At 57.7% G+C, this 20,045-nt stretch overlaps 1 protein-coding gene across 1 annotated transcript in view; it reads left to right on the top strand.

The window, feature by feature from the left end:
* ABLIM2 (actin binding LIM protein family member 2) overlaps positions 1–20,045 on the top strand; it is a 135,652-nt gene that overhangs the window by 73,340 nt on the left and 42,267 nt on the right. Inside the window, exons 9-12 of the mRNA XM_080796991.1 lie at positions 5,885–5,962; positions 13,088–13,234; positions 17,126–17,246; positions 19,163–19,261. Coding sequence (XP_080653117.1) covers positions 5,885–5,962; positions 13,088–13,234; positions 17,126–17,246; positions 19,163–19,261 — 445 coding nt within the window. The remainder of the gene's footprint in view (positions 1–5,884; positions 5,963–13,087; positions 13,235–17,125; positions 17,247–19,162; positions 19,262–20,045) is intronic.

The raw sequence follows: 20,045 nt of genomic DNA on the forward strand, positions 1-20,045 counted from the left end.
ACCCCATCTTGCAAACTCTCAGTAAGCCTTCGCTGAAGGAGACCAGCAGAGGGACGTTCTCCCCTTTCCCTTAGAAATTGCTTCCAGTGTGTTTGGAAGCTTCCCGTGCCTCCCTCGCGGGTAGCCTCAGTCATTCAGCACGACGTCACCAAGTGTCTGGCTGTGCCAGGCCCTGCTCCTGGCCTGGGGTCCAGAGGTGATGGAACCCTGCCCCCATATACTCTGTGCAGAAGGGTGTGGGGGGCACACGTTCATGTCATGTGACAGTGATGGGGACCCGAGCACAGGGCGCCCCTGGGCCAGGGCAGGAGGACTCTGTGGAGGAGAGGCACCTCCTATTGTGGGCCCCAGGCCTGCCCTCATCTGTGGCACCATCACGCCATTGTTCAACCCTTTCTGTGGACGCCAGGCCAGGCCCAAAAGTGGGGACCTCACCACTGGGGCTCTCCTCTCCAGGGCTGGCCCTGCCCTTCACCTGTGACCTTGTTTCTTGGGTGGTGCCAGTTGCTTTGCTCAGAGTCCTCCGAGTGTCTACATGGGGCTCTGGTTTAGTTTAGTTTTGATGCCCACCAAGAGGAGGCCTGCTCAGCCTGGAGAGCCCCCTTGTTAGGGCTGGTGGGCACGGACCTAAAGGGACTGCTGCTCAAGACTTGGGTCGGGGGTGCAGACGGGGAGGAGTCCCCCGAGGGCTAGAGGCCCAGGGATCCCTGCCCCGGGGTGTAGGTAGTAGCAGGAGCTGGAGTGCAGGGGCGAGGAGCCCTAGGGCAGGTCTGTGGCCCCTGGACCCTGGACTAAGCACACCCGTGTCTGCTTCCCTGTGCACGGTGCCCTCTCAGACCGTGCAGAAGGAAACAGGGGGCACAGGAAGCCCCCCAGCCTGGGAAGGGACACCAGTAGTGTCTGGTGGCCAGGCCCATCCTCTTCCCCAGGCACACAGATGACACCTATCACCAGTTTGGCTGAATTCCTAGAACTCTAGCCCAAATTCTAGAACACTGGGATTGGGGCCCAGAGCGCCCACCCAGCCTTTTCCCTGCCCTCCTGCTCCTCCCTGTCTGGGACCGTGGTTGCCGCCCCTTGGCTGGGTCCCGGGGTCCCCCACTGCCCGGGGCCCAGGATGCTCACACTGAGCATGTGCAGGATGGGGCCTGTCCCCAGGCCCGGTGCTGGGGAGCCATGTGAACATAAGGACGGAGGGGCAGCCATCTTCCCAGCTCCAGGAACGTAGAGCATGGAGACCACGGGAGGGGCCTGGTGACTGCCTTTGTCCCTGTGGCTGCTGTACTGAGTGACCACATGTTTAGTGGCTTAAAGAACCACAGATGTGCTCCCTGATGGGGCTGTGCTCGCTCTGGAGGCTCCAGGGGGGGCCCCTCTACTCCTCCATTTCTGTTCCCATGTCTGGAGGCCTCGCCTCTGTCACTACCTGTGCCCCGATCGCCCCCTGCCCTCCTCACCAGGACCCCGAGATCCCAAGGAACCCAATCCGCGTCGTCCAGAGTGACTCCCAGCTTAGGCTCTCCTTAGTCCCATCAGACTCAGCGTCCCTTTGGTCGCGCGTGGTCATAGGTTCACAGGCACGGGCGTACTCGCGGAGGACAGATATGCCCAGTTTGTCATGTACACGACTCGGGTTGCAGTAAGTGGCAGGGGCACCGTTGTCTTGCATGGCTCATGGAGCTCCCAAGCCCCTGCCCCTGGGCTACTCCAGGCCTTGGAGATGAGCCAGGCAGCATCCCTGATCTTGAAGTGACCGCATGGTCCTGACATTTGTCGGTGGGACCCCTCCCCAAATCCTCACCCAAAAGCCTGCCGAAGGGACCTGAGAAGCCTCCAGACCCGTTTCCCGAGAGTGACTGGTGGGACTCAGGCCCATGGCCAGCCCACTCAAAGACAGCCCAGAGGTCAGCCCGATGTGACCATGGCTGCTGGCCCAAGGGATGGGAGGTCCTCTGATTGCCAGACAGGGAAGGAGAGGGTTGCTGCACAGCCGGGCCTGGCTTCCTGGGCTGTGTCTCTGCTGACACCCCGGGAACATCCGGTGCTGAGACTGTCCCTTGAGAACAGCTGTCCCTTGGTGCTGTGCCCGGGGCTGGTGCACAGGGCCTGCCCTCTGTGTCCCGGGACAGGATCCAGGCCCCGGTCATGCCCTGCTTGTCCCGCATTTCACCCTTCAGCCCTTCAGAGCCTCCTCTGTCTTACCCAAGTGAGAACAGACTGAGGGTGGGGGCTCACAGTGAATGGACGGGCCTGGGCCACGGGTCCCCTTCCAGAGAGTTCTCCCAGCCAGGCTGGCTGCTTCTGGGCTGTGAGACAGGAAGACTGAACTGTACTTTCCTGTATTGTTCATTTTGTGCAAGCCACTTAGGGGGCATGAAACAGCCAGGCCTGGTCAGCCCCGGGTCAGCTCTGTGTCAGGGACATCTCAGCGGGGCCAACCCCTGAGAAGCACAGCAGAGCTGGTGCGGGCATCCCTAGCTCTCTCTGGAAGCGGCCCCCAGGTGGAGGAAGCCCCATGCTACCTGGTAATCCAGACAATAGCTAGCTCAGTATTACCTGACCAGTAACCAGTCCTTTAACAAGGGCCTTCTTTGCCAGGCTCTGGGACCCATGGGACCAGCTCGGTCCATGCCTCCGAGTTGCTCTCCAGCAGGAGAGGCTGGCACCGAGATCCCTGTAAGGACAGGCTAGGAAAGGGAGGGCTCTTTGTCCTCCCTGACGACATCCCCCCGGGGCACGGTGACTCTGCAGGACAAGGATAGCTCCTGGGTGTCCACTGAGGGTGCCCAAGGAAAACCTTCCAGAAGGCTCTCACCCTGACTGCCCATCCCTGGTATGTCCTTGGTCACTGGGTCATGTGCTCATTCCGGACACAGCCAGCCACTGAGCTCCTACTGAGTACCTACTGGCTGGTGGCTGGAATGCAGAGATGAGTGAGATGGCCCAGTCCCTGCCCCTAGCAGACTTCCTGCGCCAGGAAGGGTAGGCTCCAGGGTGCAGGGTGCTCCAGGGGTGACAGGGAGGGATGTCCCAACCAGGTAGCTGGAGAGGGGCTCCATGCACAGGTAAGGTGAAGGTGGCCTGGAGGAGGGTCAGGTGGGCTTCTGCTCCAGCTGGGGTGCTGTGGGGGCGGGGCTGGCCTGGCCTGGCTGATCCCACAGGCTGTGAGGACCCTGGCTGGAGTTCAAGAGGCAATGCCCCCCACTCTTCCCTGTACACAGAGCCCTGAGCTACCTGCTGTGGTGGGACAGGCTGGAAAGGCCCCAATGCAAGGACAGGCTGGCCAGATGTGGGCCATGGAATTCTCCGAGGCAGCCAATGGTAGTAGAATAAGCCTCAGAGCTACAATCCAGCTCTGCCACCACCAGGCTGTGTGACCCCGGGCCATCCGCCAGCCCTCTCTGAGCCTCAGCCCTCAGCTTTAACATGGAGATGAATGGGTGTTGCACTCCTCGCACCATGTCAGTGTGACTTGTACACGACCCCGCGAGAACCAGACTCCCCAGTCGCTGTTACAGGAACCGGTGCCTGCCCGGGGTCAGGCCTAGTGCTGGGGAAGGGGCTGGGCAAGCAGCCCAGCCCCATCTGTCTCCATGGGTGTGAACAAGCCCCCAAGAACACAAGTAAGTATTAATTAATGGTGAGGCTCCTTGGGACGTGTTGGAGTCCAAATAGAGTGAGAGAAAACCGGGTCTCCGGGCCCGGGAGGAGGTTCCCAGGACTCACCTCAGAGGAGCTGGCTGCTGGGGACGCCTTGCAGGTACGGGGACACTGCCAGCCCCTGTGCCCATGGAGGCAGCCCAAGTGCCTGGGATCACAGTGGTGGTGTCGCCCCGGGGCCAGGAGACATTCCTCTGGCATGGGGCTGTCCTTGGGTCTCCCCGCTTCAGCACCCCTTCCTTGAAAACACCCCGAGTTCATCTGCTTTACAAGCAAGGGGCTTCGTGTCCTGAGCCCAGGCTGAAATGATATGACAGCCAGGATGATTTGCCAGCACTGGGCCCCCAGCACGCCATGTCTCTGGTCGGATCCTCAGGGAAATTGCCTTTATAGACAAGGAAGCAGAGATTCAAAGGGTTTTTTCCGAGTATATAGAATGTGTACGGACCTCATTTGGGGCCAGTATGATGGGCCACCTGCACACAGGGCCAGGGACAGACACATACCCGTTAGCTGTCTTGGGATCTTCTCTGCAGACAGCACGCGGCTGTGTCTGACGCGGGGGAGGCCAAGGACACGAGACTGCACAGTAGGGTCAGGCTGAGTCCCACTGGCCCTCGGAAGCCCTGGGTCAGTGCCCCACCCAGTGCTGGGGCACAGCTGGGGCCCAGAGAGGCAGGGAAGGCCCTGAGGGGAGGGGGCGGCCCCACACCTGGAGCTGGAGGAAGCAGGCCATCCCCAGGAGTGTGGGTGACGGAGACAGACCAGAATGGCTGCGTGGGCGAGTGAGGCGGGGACCCCCACCTTGTGCCCTTTCCCTCTTCTCTTTCTGCCCCAAATGTATAACCGGGATTGCGATCAGATTCCCCAGGCTGCCACCCCTGTGCCTTATAGGCATGACAGGATGTTGTCCTGTTCTTATTGCTGTCCTGCCAAGGGAAGGAGGAGCTGGATGCACCTGCAAGGGGAGGGCCCTATGGCCCGTGAGAGTGTCCTGGGGCCACTGCTGCAGACTGGTGGCTCAACCAGGAGAAATGTATTCTCTCCCAGTCCCTGAGGCTGGGGTCCTGGCTCGGTGTGCAGGCAGGAACGGTTCCTTCCGAGGCCTCCCCTCATGGGGTGTAGACAGCCGCCTTCTCCTTGTGTCCTCACACAGTTGTCCCTGTGTGCCCATCTGTGTCCTGATCCCCTCTTCTTATAAGGACCCCTATCGGATTGGATCAGAACCTACCCTTGTGACCTCATCTTACGTTAATTACATCTCTCCAAACAGGGTCACATTCTGGGGTGCTTGGGATGAGGGCTTCAATATAGAAATTTCAGGAGACATCATTCAGCCTACAACGGGGCCCTTCCCAGGCTGCTGGCTTCACTGCAGGGGGCATAGGCCACCGAGAGGGATGGCAGCAAGAAAGGAGGCAGCCAGGGGGAGCTGTCTGCGGGGTGGGGAGGGAGGTCTGCATTCTTGGTAGGGGTGGCATGGGAAAGCCAGGTGGTGGGTGGTCCAGGCAGGGGTGGAGGCTGGACCAGAAGGGGCAGACAGCTACCAGGTCACACCCTACAGGTGGGGAGAGATGCAGGCGTAGAGAGTGGGTTGGGAGCTGGAGAAGGAGAGTGTCCTTGCAGGGATGGGCAGCCCCGATGCAGGGGACAGAGGAAGGGCCAGGGAAACCATCCCCTTGGATGAAGCAGGAGATGTGGTCTGGGAGGGAGGAGGGATGGGGTGGACGTTTGAGGAGCAGGTCACAGATGACGTGGCCACAGTGTCCGACAGCAAAAGACCAGGCTGGTAGAATGAGCAATGACTACCCACCCCTATAATCTAGGTGGAAAATAACACCTCTGAGCAGTAACATTGTGTGTAAAAGTGATGGCCTTTGCTACCAGAGCATGCAGAATCGGTTGAAAATGCATCACTTGCTCTTGTCCCCTGAAACACAGATAATTTCTGTGCGTGCAAGCCGGGTGATCATCGGAGTGTTTCCAGCCGTGCAGAGAGCTCGCTGGGGTGCTGGCAGCCCATGTCACCTGCTGTGTCTGTCTGATTATAGCTTTCCAGCAGCTCATTCAAGCCCAAGTGTTTATTTTAAGAATTCTTTCAACCTAAAAAAAAAAAAAAGTCTCGCAACTGGCATTTCTGTTGGAGCGTGACCTGTGATGATTGTGTCTGGAAGCTTCTGGCACCGACATGTGCTGCTACAGTCTCCTCCTGTTTCCTTTCCAGGAAACCAGAAGCTCTTCTGAGAGCATCATCTCTGTACCTGCTTCCAGCACCTCGGGGTCTCCCAGCCGCGTGATCTATGTGAGTCGGAGAGTGGGGAGGCCAGTGGGGGGGGATGGTCTGAGCCTGGGCCATTGCTGGAGGTGCCATCAGGGGCTGGGCATCCTTGAACATCAGGGTGTGGACCTGGTGCCCTCATCCCCGCCACAGGGCACAGACCAGGGCAGACTTCATGCTGTCAACTCAGATCCTTTGGCGAGGACTGCCATGCCACCTGGGGACTGCCTATTTCCAGGGCGATGGTGCCCAAACAGATGTGCTCACAGCTGTTGTCCATGGGGGTGTCAAATCGATGTTGTGTCCCTGTCCCACAGCTAAGTCTTGCCTGAATAAGAAATACTCAGGCTCATGTGGGACTGGGCAGTCGTGGCCAATAGCGGTACAGATGTGCACCTGTTGCCCTGGGAAGTGTTGCTAATGTGTTCCTACGAGAAGCGTGTTACTGATAATATACGTTATGTGATCCCATTTTCATTAAAGAGTGTGTGTGTGTACATGTGTGAAGGAAGAGGGATATATGTGTGTATGGGTGCATGTGCATGTGCATATGGGATGTGTGTGTGTGCATATGGGTGTACATGCAGGTGTGTATATGGGTGTGTATGTGTGCATATGGGTGTGTGTAGGTGGCACATGGGTGTGTGTGCAGGTGTGTGTGGTTGTGTACATGTGCATGTGGGTGTGCATACAGGTGTGTGTATAGGAGTATACGTGTACATATGGGTGTGTGTATGGGTGTGCATGGTGCATATGGATGTGTGCAGGTGTGTGTGGGTGTGTATGTATGCATATGGGTGTGTGTGCAGGTGTGTGGGGGTGGTACGTGTGCATATGGGTGTGTGTGCTGGTGTGTGTATGGGTGTGTATGTATACATATGGGTGTGTGCAGACGTGTGTGCACATGTGAATATGTGTGCACGTGTGCACATGGGTGTATATATGGGTGTGTGAGAATGTGGGTGTGTGTGGGTGTGTACATGTGCATGTGGGGGTATGTTGCACGTGTGCACGTGGGTATGTATTGTGCACGTGGGTGTATGCATGGGTGTGTACATGTGCATGTGGGTGTGTGTGCAGGTGTGTACATGTGCACATGGGTGTGTGTGCAGGTGTGTGTGTACACAAAGTATTAAAATGATCACTAGGTCTTTCACAGCAGCTATCTCTGGTGGCAGGATGGGCACTGGGAGGTCGGTACTTCTGCTAATTTACCCGTGAGCACCAACTGTGCTGGGAGGAAGAGCCCCGAGGCTCCTGGTACAGGCTTGGGGAGGGGCAGCTGGGCGTCTGGGCCTTGCTCTGCTACTGCAAGGAGCAGCAGGTGACTTGGGGCATGTCCCTCCTGCCAGCCCCTTCCCACCTGGCCAGGTGGGACACTGTGGGGGTTGAATCAGCTCTTTCTGACACCTTTTCAGCCCTGAATCTCATACTCTTTGGATGCAGAGTCATTCCTGATCTGAATTCTGATGGGTAACAATCCCGAGTACTCTAGTCCTTGGGGGAACATGGTTACTACGAGCCCCAAGGATGAATCACAGTGTGGCCCTTTGTGAACATGCCCTCAGAGGCTCAGAAAGGCGGTGTGAATTCATCAGACCAGCTGTGTGCCCTTGGGTGATGAGTGAACCTCTCTGAGCCTCTGAGGGCTCATCTGTACCAAAGGAGACTCACAGTTCCTGCTGTCCAGGGCCTGGGGTGGGGAGCCCTGAGTTGCAGCCCTGGCCAGAGGCAGGACTTTGGGAATGCGCACTTCGATGATCAGTATGATGTCTGTGCTCGTAGCCCAGCCACCATAGCAAATAAATCCCACAGAGTAGGTGGCTCCAACCTCAGAAACGCATTCTCTCCCTGTCTAGGAGACTGGGGCTGAGATCCAGGTGTGGGCAGAGCTGGCTGTCCTGAGGCCACCATCTTTGGCTTCTAGTCTTCTTCTGGTCCCTCACGTGGTCATCCCTCGGTGTCTTTCTTTGTCCTAATCTCTTCTTCTAAGGTCACCAGTCAGATGGGATAGAGGTCCACCCTCGTGACCTCCTTTTACCTTACTCACCTCTGTAAAGACCCCATCTCCAAACACAGTCCCACCTGAGGTCCTAGGGGTTAGGGCTTCAAGATACAGGTTTGGCAGGATGTAATTCAGCCCACGATGTCATCAATGTCACGGAAGATCTTAGTTACGATTCCTGTTACTTCGGTGAGACAAAGTCAGTGGCGCGCTTAGCAAAGGCAGGGGGCGTCCGGCTTCTGTGGCTGCCATGGCTGCAAGCACACGGTAACGGCTCTCTCAGTGTGAGCTCCTCTTTTAAACGATCCATCATTTGTCAAGGACTGAGGTACAGTCGGGACCGTGCGATGAGCCGCAATGCTGGGCCCTGTGGTCACAGCTCCTTGAAAGGCGCCGTGACCGTCTGCACTGGGGGTTACTGATGCTCATTGGCCTGAGGTGGGCGGTATCAGCTTGGATAAACTTCCGTTCGGCTGATACAGGTGCCCTGGATTCCAGTTTTCAACAGGCCTCGAGCAAGTTAACTTCAACTAGTCCCCCGAATCTGAGCGTGACACATGCTCATGACACAACAGAGAGGCTGTGAGCACGGGGGACCTTGGGATGTACGCCACACTCCTCCTCCTCCTTCCCCGGGTCACTGCACCCACTTCTCAGATGCCACTCAGAGACCTGCAGAAATTCATCTGCATCACAGCTGCCAAGCCTCGTACCCCCCACCTAAGAGCGCCCATGTCCCGTTCCAACACATGGGCTCCAAGCACCATGGCCAGCGCACAGCCTGGACACATCTGCCCTCCAGGGCACCAGGTCGGTCACAGGCCAGAGCATCCAGCCATCCTTCCCCCCAAATCAGGGTGGTGTGGGCACCACATCGGCAGCACACGTCCCTGGAACTCCTTCACTGGGGAGGCGTGAGTCTGGGGAAGCAAGCCCTTCCTCTCTCTCGGGGCTCTGCTCTGCATTTTTTTTTTTTAAAGAATTTTATTTATTTGTCAGAGAGAGAGAACACACACAAGCTGGGGGAGCAGCAGGCAAAGGGAGAAGCAGACTCCTGCTGAGCAAGGAGCCCAATGTAGAATTCGATTCCAGGACCCTGGGATCATGACCTGAGTTGAAGGCAGATGCTCAACCGACTGAGCCACCTACGCGTCCATGCCCTGCTTTTTCCTTCGTCTCTCTGCTGAGATCTGTGTTTGGCCTACTGTGTGCCCGATACCATGCTCAGTGCTGGGCCCTGGGGCAGTGGCGGGGGGTGGAGCCTGAGCCCTGCTGCAGCTTGGAAGGATGCCAGCAGCCCAGCTGTGCAGACGATGGATGCCATGTGCTCTCCGGCCAGCCAAGGTAGCCCTGCTAATATTGTGTGACACGCCCCTTAATTCCCTTTGTGCTGTATTCTTTTTTAACCCAAATAAGGTCATGCTGAATATTTTGTTGTAACCTTTCTTCAGCGCGGCAGTAAATCAGTAACAAAGGAAGCAGAAAATCAGCATTATCATGTTATAATGTATTATTAGGGACAGCTTGTTGTAACTATACAGTCGTGGACAGCCATATGTTATTATTGTTTATGATGCTGGATGGAGAATGGGAGAGAAAAAAGTGAAGAGAAGTCCCAGGAACATATATGCATCCCAGTGGCCTTCCGCCAATTAGAGAGCATAGCCCGTTGTCATGGCGACCACCCAGAGGCCAGCTGTGGGAGGAAATGCATCTGTGTGTGTACTAGGCAGGACAGATGCTGAGGACCCAGGAGCAGAGCCACCTGTCCAGGGTGGGAGCAGGCAGTATTGGTGCCCTCCAGCTGCCTCCCTGATCCGTGCTGTTCCGGGATCAGCAGGGGCTAACCCAGGGCGGGGCTAGCCTCGCTGACCTGTGCAGAGGGGGGCTGACAGCCACGGGAGGGCAAATGCTCTGATCACAGTGGGGTCCAGGGCAGGGAAGGGTGTCCATCTGCACATGGACCCGTGAGTCCAGACCTCGCCCAGCCCCCCATTCCAGCATCAGCTTTAATTTGAGGTTCATGAAATCCAGTGGATGGACAAGACGTAGGTGGCATTCTCATCTTGTAAAATGGCCCAGAGAATCCACCTAATTTTGGCAAATGCCCCAAGGATTTTTCTTGAATTTGGCAAGTATGCCCCAAGGACCCTGCCATGCCAGGGACAGAGCTAGGGAGAGGGACTCCGTAATGAATCAGATCGAGTCTTGGACCCCCAGGAGCCACCAGTCCCTGGTGGGAGCCTGATGCGTCAACCAACATCAGCACTTTTACTTGAAGGAGACAAGATACCCAACCCAAATAATGGAGGGGGCAGGGCAGGTCCCTCAGAGAGGGCAACCTGGACTGAGTCTAGAAGAACCAGAGGGGGAGCAGGGAAAGAGGCCTGGGAGAGAGCAGCAGGTGCCAAGCCCTTGGGCCTCATAAGAAGCTCATCTTGGTAGGCAGCATGGGCTGTGGAGTGAGCCCCTAGGGTAAGCAGGTGCACAAGGGCCCTTGAGGAACAGCTCAAAAATTCTGATCAGGGTCCATCCTGGCTACAAACAACAGGCTTAGGATTCAAACTCAGGTCTTCTGAGCCCTGCCCAGGGCTCCATGGGGAAGAGTCAGAGGTCTGAGACGTCCGACATTCCATCTCTCAACCTACACCACAAATGGCAGCATTCACCCCAAGAGCACCCACCAGCTCATGAGAGCCTTGGAGTAGGGTGGTCAGGGAAGGCTTCTTAGGGGAGGTGGCCTGGGCCTACTGAACCCTGGCCTGCTGGGGCCACAGGGAGGAGAGACCTTGAGGGGAGCAGGCCAGGAACGTCAACCTTGCATTTGGGGACCGTAGTGAGGGGTTGTGTCACCTACCCGGAGAGGCTGGCAGAAGATTTGAGCTGGCAGACAATGTGCCGTAGCTGGGGCTCCAGAGACTGGGGCCCGGCAGAGGGCGATGGTGGGGAGCACGGCTCTGGAGTCCAAGAACCCAGGCCTCTTCCTACCCCACATCCCTGGCTGTGTGACTCTGGGTGAGTTACCTAACCTCTTTGGCTCTGCTTTCTGCATCAGTGAAAGGCGGTAACTAGCTGCCCCCATCACGGGCTCTTCGTGAGTATTTGGGGAGCAGATAATAAAAGGCTCAGGCCAATGCCATCCCAGGGAGGAGCTCACAGTGTTAGCAACCTCTGTTGATGATGTTTGTTTGGTGCAACTGTGGGAAGAACACCCTGGAGGCTCTGGCCGGGTCTAGATGTGAGCAGCGAGGATCTAGACCAGAGCCACCTGGGCTGGAAAGGGGCAGCTGGTTCCACCGCAGAGAAGAATGTGGGCCCATGCTGGCCCTGGACCCTGGTCACTGCAGGACACCAGGGTTGAGCAAAAGATTCCCTCGGGGTTCAGGTAGAGCCGAGCCGGTGGAGGCATCCTGACATCCGGCAAGGCCAAGCTGACCTTAATCCTGACAGGGGGTCCTGGTGGGGAGGAGGTGACCACAGGTGTCTGCTCCGGGATGGATGGGGACGTTGGTACCCACGACAGGAACACGGGAACTGACATAGATGATCATTCTGCTGTGACAGCTGAGGGGTATGTGGGTGTGGTCCTGCCCAGCTCCAGGAACTGTTTCAGCCTGCCACGTGCCCCCGGCAGCCCCCTGGAGCAGAGAGGAGCAGCAGAGTGGGAGCAGAAGCCCAGAGCAGTGGGACGATGCTGGAGAAGGCCAGGTCGAAGGAGAGCGAGTGGTCTGGTGGCTGTTCCCTGAGCAAATGCAGTGGCTCTGTGTGCACCCCCCGTGAGCACCTGCCGGGGGCCAGGTGCAGTCCTAGCTCCACCAGAGGTCCTAGCCCAGCCAGCCCGACAGGTGTCAGTCACTCTGCTGCCGTATCTCAAGTGGAAATTGCTGAGCACGCATGTGTGTGTGTGTGCAACCTTGTGGAAGTGTGAATACCTGTGTGAGTGAGTGTGTAGTGGTTCAGGTGAGTGTGATTATGAGTATGAATGTGTGTTATCACATGGGAGTGTGTGCATGTACATGTGTAGGTGTGAGTTTGGGGCCAAGAGCATGTGTGCCAGGGTGGGACTGTGTGTGTGTGTATGAGCAAGTGTGTGGACATGGGGATGTGAACATGCACTGGTGTGGGGACAGGAGCATGTGTGAGCGTCTGTGCTGGTGTGCAGTGGTGGGTGAGAAAAGGAGTGTGCGTTGTGCCTGCACACGTGAGTGTGTGAGAGGGTATAGGCACTTATGACTTGTGCAAGTGTGTGTGCTAGTGTTTGGCAGTGACAGTGAGAGGGTAGAGGTCTGTGAGTGCATATACCACCTCTGCCATAGGCAGTCCTTTGTGTGCACATGCAATATGTGTGCATAAGTGTGTACATGGTGTTTGCACATGCACATACACACACCTACTGGGTGTATATTTAAATGCATGCACACACACGTGTCTTATGTGTGTATATATCGTGTGTGTGCACGTGCATGAATGTGCGTGTTTGCATGCACACATACATGTACATGCGACTTTAAGTGCCTGCACATGCCTATTTGCACATATGTGTTTTAGGTGTGCACACATGTGTGCATGTGTGTTTATGGGCATGTTTTCACATGCTGTTTGCATATATTCACACGTGGGTCTGTGTTTGCACACACACATGCATGTTATTCTTGTGGGTGTGTATGTACACATATGCATCCAAGAATTTGCATGTCCATATACACACATGTGCATTCGCATCTGTGTGTGTGCATGATTTGCATGCACCTATGGATTTGTGCGTGCATACACAGGTATGCATAGGTATGTTTAGGCTGTGGGCTGAGTCTCGCTGTCTGCTGGGCTGTGTGCCGAGCAAGCGAGCGGCTCTACCTGTCTGCCCCTGGGGCTGTCCTATGCAACTGTTTGTCCCACTCTGGAGGGTGAGAGGCAGAGGCTCAAAGAATAAACTTCCTTAGGACCGTGTGACCTTCCGTGGTGGGGTCGAGGGACCCAGGCCCACGTGACCATGAGGACCCCCTCACCGCTGCCTTTGTCCCTTCACCCCCATTGCATGGAGCCTGGTTCCTGGGCAGGGCCCCACTGTCCAAGCGGCCACTGGAGTACCTGCTGCCCTCTCTGGGCTGTGAGTCACAGCACCCTCTGCTCTCTCTCTCTCTCAGGCCAAGCTGGGCGATGAGATTCTTGACTACAGGGACCTGGCTGCTCTTCCTAAAAGCAAGGCCATCTATAACATCGACCGCCCTGACATGATCTCCTACTCGCCATACATCAGCCACTCAGCGACAGGCAGGCAGAGCTGCCATGAGGTGCGGCCCCCATGGCAGGTGGCGTGCCCACAGCAGGGGTCGCATCTGCTTCCTCCCCTTCTGACCCTCGGCCTCCTGTCCCCTCTGATGGCCTGTGCCCATCCCCTATCGAGAGGCCCTAAGGGCTCCACCCCGACCCTGGCAGAGGGTCTGCTTGGGCAGGGGAGGAAGTAGGAGACACGCTGGTATGAAGGAAAGCTGCCACCCTCTGAGGCTGGCCTGCCTCCCGGCTCATGAATCCCACGCGCTGGTCTGACCACCTATGGGGACCACACACGATGGACTCCCTAGAGTCCCTTCGGCGCGTCCTTCTCTGATGACTTGGTTCTCATGGCCTTTCTCCATCTCACGTGGAGTCCGTGTTGGTTTTCCCTGCTCTTTGGTAGTGTTGAGACTGGAGTGTGGCTCTGGATGCCTGGGATAGGTGGGAAGAATAATTTGCCAGCTGGTGGCCCGAGCGTGTGTGCTATCCACTTGTTGGGAGCCGGGCACAGGTTCTCTGGGCTGTGCAACACAAGGATGGGGCAGGAGGGTGATGACGACCCCAGTTAGTTTGCTCAGCAGCCAGCAGGCACCCCTCCTGGCTGGCTTCTGCTGCAGGGGACACCTGGGACCCTGAGGATCTGGGCGACAAGCCCCATTCAGAGGCAGGACAGGGAGGGATCCCAACCTGCCCTCACCTACCATGCATGCAAGCTGTGCGTGGGGCTTTATTCTCCAGCATCTTGTCAGCTCCAGTAGACAGCACTGTAAGAGGGTCAGGGAGGTCCAGTGACTTGGCCAAGCTCCCCCAAATGATGAACGGCATAACCAAGACCAATCCAGGCCTTTCTGCCCCGAAGACCATCTGCTGGCTATTTCCTTAGCTGCCCCTCATGCTTCCTCTAAGACACGGGAGCCAAATCTAGAGGCCTGGGTTCAAATTCCCGTCCGACCCCTTGGTGGCCCTGGGTGACACCCCACCCTCCCCGGCTGGAGCCTGAGATTTCCTGTGCAGGCTGGCTCATGGGGCCCCCAGCCGTTCGTAGGGCTGCTGCGAGTGCCATGGAGCCCTGTGGCCGGGGAGGGCCACATGTGCACGTGGGTGCGGGCTGCTGCTGCCCTCAGTCCTGTTCCCGCAGGTCCCAGAAGTATCCGCAAACAAACAAGCAGAGCACAACAGCCCGGGGCACATGCCAAATCTGAGCCATGGTCGCCAATGCCACACCCCCTACCGTGGTGCACTGTCTGTGAGCTGGTGGGTCACGCTTGGCAGCTGGGCAGTGTCCCCACCATCCAGGTCACTGCTTACTCCTCCGGCCTACTCACTGTACGGACACTGGGCTTTCCTGTGTATCCGTGGCCCATGGCCCCACACTGTAGGAGCAAGTGTCCCAAGGTGCAGATGAGGGCACAGGCTCAGAGAACAGACATGCCGGCCTAGGGCTATGCATCTCACCGAGACAGAGGTGAGACTTGGGCTGGGTTACCCAGCCCTGGTCACTGTGGCCTCCCCACCGGCTTCCGCCATCCCCCGGGGGTGTCAGAGTCCCCTCACTCCCCTATCTCAGGGCCCTGGGCCTCTCCCCTCTCCAGGCCCTGCCGCACCCTGGCGGGAAGCTGGCACAGTGGAGATCTCTAAGGGGGCCCTTCTGTGGGTGAATGATGGGGTGGGGACAAGAAGGCCCAGAAGGAGGGTCAGGCACTGAGCTGAGCAGACGCTGGCCTCAGGGCTGGAGGGCCCTGTCTATCTGGGATGGCGGCCTTCTGGCCAGTGGCCACCAGAGCAGGGGTCCAGTGGGGAAAAGATCAGCAGGCTGGAGGCTTCAGCTCTCTGAGCCTCTCTGAGCCTCAGTCTCCCCTTCTGTGAAATGGGAAGATTGGGGACACTTACCCTTTCCATTCTGCAGAGAACAGGAACCCTAGACCCGAGGTCCCAACAGCCCCTCCTTTTTCTGGGCCCCTTGTCTCTCCTGTCTGGAGAAAACCAAGGTGCTGGGCTCAGATGTTGTTGTCCCGCATGCCCTGAACTGATGGTCTTCCTTTTGGAAAATACATCCTCACGGGAGAGCAGTGGGCATCAGGGTGGGCCAGTGTGGAGGGACACTCCAGGCATGGCCCAAACAAGTGTCCTGGGGACCCCTTTCTTGGAGGGCCATTGACCTTATTTCTCTAAAAAGAAGGTTCTGGAATCCTGCATCATGTCTTATGGTGGGGTTCATTTCCCATCTGGAGGAGAGTCTGGGTGTGAGGGCATGTGTGTGCCCCCCCACCCCCACCAGTGACCTAACAGGCCACTCTGCATGTTGTGTCCCCAGTCCCCGCAGGTACTCTCGCCAACGCTGACGGAGGTAACTGCCTGTCCCCGGCCAACGCCCCCTCTTGCTCATGGCAATGACACCGGGGTTATAAACATAACCACCCACGGCAACCCTGAGAGGGCCTCTGTGGCTCTCAGCCATGGGGTCTGGGGCCATGGTCCTCGGTGGCCTGAAACGCCGTCCTGGGTGTTGGTTATTTTTATAATCACGTCTCATCTGCATGCTTCCATGGTGCACCTGTCGGTCCTGCAGTGGCTGACACTTGGGATGTGGCTCCTTTGAGGTCTGGCTCGTGGCTTCCTGGAGATAAAAGGCCCAGGAGCCCGGGTGAGCTTGGGCCCACTCACGCTCCTCTGGGCGGGACATACAGAGCGCCCAGGTCCTTGCGGACGAGTATTCCAAGAGCATTTCTCTATCCAATAGCATTTCTGGTCCGCAGCCCTGTCTGCCTATTTCTCAGAGCCACTCAGGGGTCTGGACAGGTGCCAATCAGACTCCAGTCTGCATGGGCATCAAACTCTCAGATCCAGGAATGCACCACCCATACCAGACAAGTGGCCATCCATGCTGAGCTTCAAAAACCACATGTGGCTGGCCAGCCCTATGGACAGGCTAAGCAAGGAGATGGGACTCCTGTGGGATGGCAACTGGTCAGCAGGGAGAGAGCGCCCATCACCGTGGGTGGGACAGGCCAGGTGGGCTCAGGGGGAAGCCGGGGGACAGCTGGCAGGTGAGATCCCAGTGCAGGAGCTGGCCTGGCCAGGCGTGGAGGTGGGGGCATGGCCAGGTGTTAGGACAGTGGCTCAGCTAGTTCTGCTGAAAGACATGCTTTTGGAGGCAGAAGGTCAGCTCAGAAAGCATGAGGGCCTTGAGCTCCAGTCCAGACTCTCCCCTCTCCTGGGCTTACTCTCGTCCTGGCCTCAGCTTACGCCATGGCGGGCTGCTGGGCTGGGCCATTCCAGGATTCTGGCCGGTGGTCCCTGCCGTGGCGGGCCAGCAGCCTGCCCTCCCCCGCACCATGGTGTCATGCCATCTCACACCACCTGCAGCCTGCTCTGACTGTTCCAAACCGTTGTTCGTCCCGTTTGATTGGAGTCTCATGGGCTAGTGCTTGTGTGTCTGACTCAACTGGGCCTTTGAGCCTGGGAGGGGTGTCTTCTACGTCCCATATCTGGGAGCCCCCCTTGTGCGGGAGGCGGGGAGAGAATGCAGAATCTCATGGTTCTCAAGGATCTCAAAAGGTCCTGCTTGTAAGGAGCTTGGGTGGCCGGAAGGATGGGGCAGGAGGGGTGCTGAGGGGTGTAGGGGGAACCCTCTTTGGGAGCCCAGCCATAGGGAGGGCTAATGGAGACTCTGCCTTCTGGGATCTGGGGGTTCTGGGGCCGTGCTCAGGCCACGGGGAGCGTTGGCGCAGGGCCCAGCCCCTACCTGGCTTACCCCGGGGTGCCCTGACAGGTGCAGAGGGTGTCATCCTGGGGCCACACTGAGTCAGCCTCTCCGGTCCACAGGGCCAACACCAGGAGGAGGGTGAATGCATGGGGGTGGGCAGTGCCCACAGCTCTGCTGTTCACCAGGCTGCCTTCCCTCCCAGGGGGATCAGGATGACCGCTCTTACAAGCAGTGCCGGACCTCCAGCCCGAGCTCCACCGGGTCCGTCAGCCTCGGGCGCTACACCCCAACCTCAAGGTCCCCCCAGCACTACAGCCGTCCAGGTACTCAGCCCCCGTGGCTTCTAGGACCCCAGATGAAGCAGTATTTCTTATTGCTTTCCCTCTTCTGACTCTGTCTCTTCCTTTACACAACCGGAAAAATGATGGGCTGGGTGCGGGATGGCCAGCGGGTGATGGGAGAACCTGACCAGGTCACGTGTCCGGGGAGGTTGGCCCCCCGTGTTTGGAGGGGAGGGGAGGACTGCTGCGCAGGCAGCTGGTTACCTGGGTGAAACACACAGGCAGCACTGAGAACTTAGAATCTAGCAAGGGATGCCAGGGAGATAAAGGGGCATAAATGTGGGTGACCAGGGGTCTGTTAGTGCCGGGCTCACGTGGGGCTAGGGGGTTTGAGCTGTGCAGGCAGTGTCAATGGCCAAAAACAGCTAGAATATCCATTGACACCCTTCACCTATGGCTGGGTTGGTGGCCCCGAAGACCGGCAGCCGTCCCCGTGGGAACATTGATGAGGGCTTACTGCCCCCTCCTGGCAAGGGGACACCCAGGGCAGGGCGCTCTCCTTCCCTGGCCCGCTGCCCTCCCTGCCTCGCACCCAGCTGTGTATCGCTCGCCCTTAGCTCTGAAAACTCACCATTGGCCTCAGTGTGTCCAAGGCCCAGGGACACTCCACGTGCACACTGCCTTTGTGAGGGATTTTTCCAAGCTGCTTCCTCCATGGCCAGCTGCTGCATGACTCATGTCCACATCCACGGGCTACAGCTCTAATTTTCACAGCCTTTGTGGAAAAATCAACTCATTCATTTGCAAAGTTATTTTTGTCAACTCCCTGCAATGTTCTTGGAACATCCTGCTCATTAAGTGGAGAATGGATGGATCAGTGTGCGAGTGTGTGAGCCAGGGGGTGTGCAAGCGTGTATGCAAGTGTGTGAGCCAGGGGTGTGCAAGCATGTGTGCAAGTGTGTGAGGCAGGGGATGTGCAAGTGTGTGTGTGAGCCAGGGGGTGTTCGAGTGTGTGTGTGAGTCAGGGGGTGTGCAAGCATGTGAGCCGGGGGTGTGCGAGTGTGTGTGTGCAGGTGTGTGAGTCGGGCGTGTGAGTGTGTGTGAGTGAGCCAGTGAGTTTGTGAGCCAAGAGTCATGTGAGTGTGAATGTGTATATGTGAGTGAGCCAGTTAGTGTGAGTGAGCCACAGGTTGTGTGAGCATGTGTGTGAGTGAGGCAGGGAGTGTGTGAGTGAATGAATGAGTGAGCGAGTGAATGAATGTGTGAGTGAATGAGTGAGCAAGTGTGTGAGTGAGTGAATGAGTGAATAAGTGAGGGAGTGTGTGAGTGAGTGAGCAAGTGAGTGGGTGAGCAAGTGTGTGAATGAGTGTGTGAGTGAATGAGTGAGTGAATGAGTGAGCAGGTGTGAGAGTGAATGAATGGATGAATGACTGATGAGTAAGCAGGCAAGCAGGTGAGTGAGGGCTGAAGGGCGGTCCACCTCCCCAGGCGTCCTCTCCGAGGGCCCTTCTCCTGATCCCCCATCCCCAAACCCTGACCCCCGACCCCTGGCTCAGCTGGGCTTGTTGGCTGTGCCTGGCCAGGTGGGGCCCCCAGGGAGCTGAGATGTGGGTCTCGGCGGGACAAGGCCTGGTGCCCGTCAGGTGCATGCCCACCCCGCTCTAGCCAGCTGCTGTCAGCTGTCTCGAGGCCAAGGAGCCCCCGAGTGGAGGGACAGGCCGGGGCTCAGGGCCGGGGATGCCACCCTATCCCTCAGGTGGCCGGGCTTCCTTGCTCAGAACCGGAGCAGACTGGTCTAAAGCATATCTGCTGAGTCCCCCTTGGCTGTCTCAAAAAGGTGTCCCTTCCTCGGGAGAGGAAGAGCAAATGTTCCTAGAGGAGTGGGGCCTAGGAATATTTGGTGGCTGTGCGGCCCGTGGGCCTGGGGTGGACTCTGACTTGCTCTCTGTCGCCCGCAGCTGGTACTGTGAGTGTTGGTACCAGTAGCTGCCTGTCCCTGTCCCAACACCCAAGCCCTACATCCGTGTTCAGACATCATTACATCCCCTACTTCCGAGGTAAGGTGCGCAGTGCCCGGGCCGCGGGCACGCGCAGGGCGTCCAGCCACGCGTCTGTGTCTTGCTGTCCTGTGTCCGCCGCATGGCTTCCCCAAGCCCTGTGTCTCTGCCCGTGCTCCCTGCTGTGTGTCTTGTGGGTCCAGCCCCGTTTCTGTCGCTGTGTCAGTGTTCCTGGGACGAGGACGTAGGAAGCTTGCTGTGGGAAGAAGTGAGTAGTGAGGAGCTGAGTGAAAGCCGTGGGTCAGGAGGCTAGGATCTCCCCCATGCTCGGCCTGGGGCCTTGTTTCTGAAACCTTCCCCCGTGACCCCCTCTGATTTCCCACATAGGCTCCTTGGGGCACGGGGACCGCTTGAAGCCATTATCAGGGGCCAAAACAGAGCAGGCTGTAACTTGTCTGTGGCCTCGGGGTTCACGGTGGCTGGGGCCGGAGGCACACCCTGCACGGACTCCAGCTCCTGCCCCTTCCCAGGCCGTGGACCCACCCGCCATCCACATCCCTGCACAGACATCATAGGCCAATCACACCAGGAAAATGGCCATGCTCATTTCCCATACGTCACAGACTGCTTGTGTCCCCAGGATCTGTATGTTAAAGCCCTAACCGCCCTGGGATTACATTTGGAGATGGGGTCTCTGGGAGGCCATTAGGGCCACATGAAGTCACTAAGGTGAGGCCCTGATCCCGTAAGATCGGTGGCCTTACAAGACGAAGAACAGACACAGGAAGAGCTCTCGCCCTCTGTGTGTGCTCAGAGGAAGGGCCTCACGGTCATGCAAGGACAG

The sequence above is a fragment of the Martes martes genome (assembly GCF_963455335.1).
Source record: "Martes martes genome assembly, chromosome: 2".
NCBI classification, from domain to species: domain Eukaryota; kingdom Metazoa; phylum Chordata; class Mammalia; order Carnivora; family Mustelidae; genus Martes; species Martes martes.